At 38.4% G+C, this 4,980-nt stretch overlaps 1 protein-coding gene across 1 annotated transcript; it reads right to left on the bottom strand.

Annotated features, from left to right (window-relative positions):
* Positions 1–464: 464 nt before the first annotated feature.
* Positions 465–2,415, bottom strand: LOC149946375 (uncharacterized). The gene is made up of 5 exons (XM_090170716.1): positions 2,311–2,415; positions 2,197–2,254; positions 1,747–1,971; positions 517–735; positions 465–469 (listed from the first exon to the last, which is right to left on the bottom strand). Exons 1-5 carry the CDS (start codon positions 2,413–2,415, stop codon positions 465–467), a joined length of 612 nt encoding a protein of 203 aa, XP_090026842.1.
* Positions 2,416–4,980: the final 2,565 nt, after the last annotated feature.

The following is a 4,980-nucleotide window of genomic DNA, read 5'->3' as shown; positions in this document are numbered from 1 at the left end:
TTATATCAAAATGACGTTCACTTAATTTACAAAACGGTGAATAATTAGTTTCATGCCGGAATTTTTTTAGGGTTTCTAGTATCTTCGAGGGAACTGATCAAGAATATGCCGGGTAGCAGACCGACAATATTATTGAGTAATAAAGATAGCGCCAGTTGTCGGAAGAAAACGTGATCAGTACTCTCTAAAAATCAATCAAAAACACCGTTGCCATCTTAAAATTGAGGGTTACGTAAAAAACTTCTGAACGTAACTCCCTGAACAACACAACCACAGTAAAAACTCCGAAACTAACCTCAGACAATCGTTCTATTGCCGAATATACGGCATTCCACCGAACACCCCCTATTGCCTTTACGTCCAATTGTTGAGGGGAATGTTCTTTGAACTTCTCCGTCCACTTAGGAGAGCGACGAAGGAAATAAATCCATGAGCTTATACACTCTATAATTTTCTTGGTTTTCTTACACTGTTCTATCGCGCCATTTACTACGAGTTGGAGAGAATGAGCCATACATCGCTTTCTAATCCATTTCTTTTCGTAATTGATAATTTCATCTAACAGGTCTGTAGCTTCCGCGCGCAAGTTGTCAGTAATCATTTCTTCGCACAGCGGATCCAAACAAGAGTTTGATTTTTCTCCTCCAAAAGCGAAGGGATCCTTTGTTTTATCAAAAACGTCCGCATTATTTTTTATATTTTCGGGATAAAAAATGTCTTCCAAGGAACTCCAACCTAAAAAATGTTAAAAAAATGCAATTATTAAAACATTTGATTAGGGGCTTTTCACAAATTACGTAACACAGTAAGGAGGGTTTGTTCAAGAGTTACTAAATGTGACAGGGGGAGGTGGACGGCTGAGCGGAATATTACGTAACGTATAATTTTACATCGGCATTAAAATTATCAATTAATTTAACATTGAATGTGTTTATAATTAGGAAGAAAGATTATGTCGCGACAATCTGCGGACATGTTGAAGGCCTTACCTCCCGTCGCGTGCGGGGTGAAACAAAACGGCGTTTGATTTCATTGCACCGAGTGACGTAAATATTACGGAACCAATGAATTACCGGGACTTTTTGATTTGATTTAAGCGAAGAAGCGTTTGGGGGGGGGGGGGGGGGCAAGCGTGGCTTGAGACAAAAGCGAAAAATCGTCTTGACGTAGACATTTATTCTCCCTAGTTTAAATACATACACTTTTTATTTATGTGTTACTAATTTATAATAGTATAATTACCTTTCTGGAACCAAAACATTACAGAAATTCAAGAAAAATTGAAATAGTTTCAATATAGGGGCAGGGGCGGCGTTAGGGGTAGGAGTCATAGTTTATTGTTTGTTTTCAAGGAGGTCCACAAATCGAATTGCGGGAGGCCACGAAAGGGCCTCTTCCAAGTCGATTTTAATACAAAAATATTAGAAAATAACATTTTAAAATAAATTATTCTATTTTCGGTTTATACATAAAATTAGCAAAACTTAATATTTAAGTCAATATATACGGGGGCCCACAATTGAGGAGCAGGGGCCCACAATTGATACACATTATTTGTCTACACCTAAACATTTTGTGGTGCCGTCCTCCCCCTCTCTGATAGGGTGTAGGGTCTGTCCATTTGTTACTCTTTGTAAAATACAACTTTTTGCGTTACCTATTTTTGAACAGCGACTTGTTAGACTGATGTTATAGCTCCCTTAGACATAAGAAGCTTAAACTTTAAAGTATATGAAAAATTTCAACCTTCCATTGTAATTGAATGTTCCTCGACAGTCTCCAAGTTCTCAATGGGTTCTTCGTTGTCGCGTTCGGATGCCTCGCCCTCCGATAGACGAGATTCAAGTTCAATTTCCTTAGGCGTCGAAAACGTCATTTCCCAATGTCCGTCGACAACCCCGACCATATTCAACGCTTTAGTTATGTTAGCAGCGTTATCGGCGCAGATGCAAGATACCTGAAATGATGCAACTAGTGGGTATCACTCTTTTAGTGCCCGAAAACATTCTAAAAAATTAAATCTAACCGTAAATGGATCTAGCCCTACTTCTCTGAAAATAGCCATAATTTTTATTAAAATATTTTCACCAGTGTGACTTTGTGGAAAATGAGAGAAAGCCAATAGCAAATTTTGGAAATTCCAATTTTCGTCAATAAACTGTACTCGACAGCCGATTACAGACTGACGCTGCCTACTCGACCAAATGTCCAAGGTTAAGTGCACTTCTTTTGGTTTGAGAGAGGCGAGCAACACCTAAAACAGTATATTTACGCTTACATTATGTCTCAACACTTGGGCGGCTACCTCACCTTCATTTTGGAAATTAAATCCTTTGCCACTCTTTCCTCCAAATCTCGCACAATGGTGCGTCTCGAAGGGACCGTTAGTTCCGTGTCAACTGCTTCGATTACCATTTTAAAACCTCGGTCTTCGACCACCATCAAAAGAAATCCAATCAATAAAAGCTTTTCGAAAAGCTAATTGCCTGGGAGAGCTCTTCGCTAATTTTGGAACTTTCTTTTGACGCCTTTTTGGATAAATTTTTAGTTTCGCTTTATTTTTGGCGCCTTTTTCTCGAAGAACCATTTTGTGTATATGCTATAAAGAAACAATAACTTTATCAATAAACTTTTCTCTACTGAAATAAATAGATACTACACCTTTGAGTGACGCTCCCAATTGGTCGCTTTACTGGTAGGTGCCCTGATATTTTTATCACAATATCTACATTTTCCTATCGCTGTGATACTTGGCAAACCATTATCATTTGGCACACTGCCAATATACTCAAAGTTATCTTGTATATTTTTGTTTCCGAAATTTCTGGCGTAAAAATTTTAGGAAAATTTAGTATCTGTAACCATTTTCTGCACTACTTGAGACGAGGAATTCTCTTCGGAACAGTTTGAAAAACTTTTAGATGTCGATGGTAAATTTTCCTTTACAGACATTCTATACGCGAACCAAATTAACACATTTTATTTGAAGAAAATTAAAGCAGAGTTTAAAAAGCTATAGAAGTAGACTATCAATGTATATTTTTATTCAACGGGCCAGGATTCTTAAGTTTTCGAGGTCGAAGATCAACATTTTGAAGATGGCGATCGAAATTTTCAAGGTCAAGATTAAAATTAGCCAAAGAACAACACTTTGATCACCCATGATCTACAAAAGCGAAACTTGACGATACATATTCCTAACTTAATTCCTTAATTTGGCTAGTTGGTTCAGCGGCGTGGCTAAGACACCCGAGGCCCACCCGCGGATATCTTATAAAGACTTTCGTCGGTTTCTACCGAGGGATCGGACATTTACCAAAATCCCGTACACTTTGTCTTAAAGCGCAAAATCTTTAACTCTCTCTATGGTAAATCTACATTGAAATCCCAAAATTACTTCAACAGATTAATGATAAAATAGAGAAATATCTAAGAAATACCGAAATCCCGTACAAAATAATGGCAAGTGATTGACCCCTCGGTTTCTACAATATTTTTCTAGAGGAATTTAAAATCCCCAGAAAATCTGGGACCCTCTCGCAATGCGGGTTCTGCTTAGACCATAGTTACAGCACTATGATATACTAAGTATCATAAAATTGCGATCTCCTGATAATTATTTCAAATTACGGTAACTAAATAATTGATTGTCACCAATGAAAATAATACCTTACCTTTTTCGACTGTACCAAACCTGAAATTGACTAATAAAAACTTCGGAAAACAAGATGAAAAACTTCACTGATGATCGCAATTGCCAAATAAATAGAAACTTTCGTAACATTCGTTCAAACTTGAAAATTCTGAAATTTAACTACGTCATCCAACTACATGTACTAAATCGTTACCAGAAAACTTTCAGGATCAACAATGAAAATTATGATTGCTGTCGCCCTATATATATCGCCACTTAATATCAAAAACCACGTATCTGTTTAAAATTTGTGTACAAAGTTATGTGGTTTTGGAATTAAAAGCTATATATAGAGATACATTTTAAGTTAGTCTCTCGGACTATATACAACCCTGTCTAGAGGCTGCCTTCGAACTTCGCGGAGATAACAACACCTCGACTAAAATAATGAACGGAACGCCGTATTTACGTCATTAGCGAATGCTAAGTTTTAATTTAGTGAAATAGCCATTTTTAATATTGTTCCATAATGGTTTATATATTCATTAGCGACACCGACTATTATTAAGAAGATTTTGGTGTTCTGCATTTATTCCTAACATTTGGTTGGGACAATAGAAACTATCATTCAAATGTAAAACCAATTGCGCGACGTCACTATATAGCGCCGTTCACGCGCTTTGAATCGGTTTCAGGCAAGTGTGAACGCATTTAAAACAACTAACAAAGCATTTTAAAGCGCTTTGAAGCTATTTGGAGGTGGAAGTGTGACCAAGGTTTTAAAAAGGATGGTTATATAGCCTTTCCAGTAAAGTTTATTTCAAGAATCTTCAGGTTTTTCAGGGAAACGCATTTGAAAAGTTTGATTAATCGCTGAATTGCTAAGGAGCCGTTTAAAGCGACCGAGACGTCCCTCCGCTGTCCATAACTTCGCGTGCTGCCCCGTAAGTGGTTGGCAGTGAGCGCGACCTAATAACCACTATTTGAGTTCTTTTCTGGCTGTGATGGAAAAGAGCGAGAGTCTTCGTTTGCGATAACTTGTTTGGAGCGCTGTCAGTGGCTGCCATTGAACCAGGCAACTTTTGTTCAAGCTGTGAGCGGCTGTAAATTGAAAGCGTCGCTCCTTCGTTTGTAATTTCAGCGGCTGCCAGTGAACGCGTCGCTCCTCCGTATGTAACTTCAGCGGCTGCCAGTGAACGCGTCGCTCCTTAGTTTGTAAATTCAGCGGCTGCCAGTGAACGCGTCGCTCCTCCGTATGTAACTTCAGCGGCTGCCAGTGAACGCGTCGCTCCTTCGTTTGAAAATTCAGCGGCTGTCAGTGAACGCGTCGCTCCTCCGTATGTAAC

The sequence above is a fragment of the Leiobunum rupestre genome, chromosome 4 (genome assembly GCF_980474605.1).
Source record: "Leiobunum rupestre chromosome 4, qqLeiRupe1.1.hap1, whole genome shotgun sequence".
In the NCBI taxonomy this organism is placed as follows: Eukaryota; Metazoa; Arthropoda; class Arachnida; order Opiliones; family Sclerosomatidae; genus Leiobunum; species Leiobunum rupestre.
The sequence above is the reverse complement of the archived record's forward strand: the minus strand, read 5'-3'. Positions and strand labels throughout refer to the sequence as shown.

What these genes read in the sequence shown, in the direction of transcription:
- LOC149946375 (XM_090170716.1), bottom strand. Translation starts at nt 2,415, where the DNA reads ATGGTAATCGAAGCAGTTGACACGGAACTAACGGTCCCTTCGAGACGC. An exon ending in AACCTTGGACATTTGGTCGA is followed by an intron (nt 1,972 to 2,196) that starts GTAGGCAGCGTC and finishes GATACCCACTAG; the next exon opens with TTGCATCATTTCAGGTATCT. An exon ending in ACATTCAATTACAATGGAAG is followed by an intron (nt 736 to 1,746) that starts GTTGAAATTTTT and finishes AACATTTTTTAG; the next exon opens with GTTGGAGTTCCTTGGAAGAC.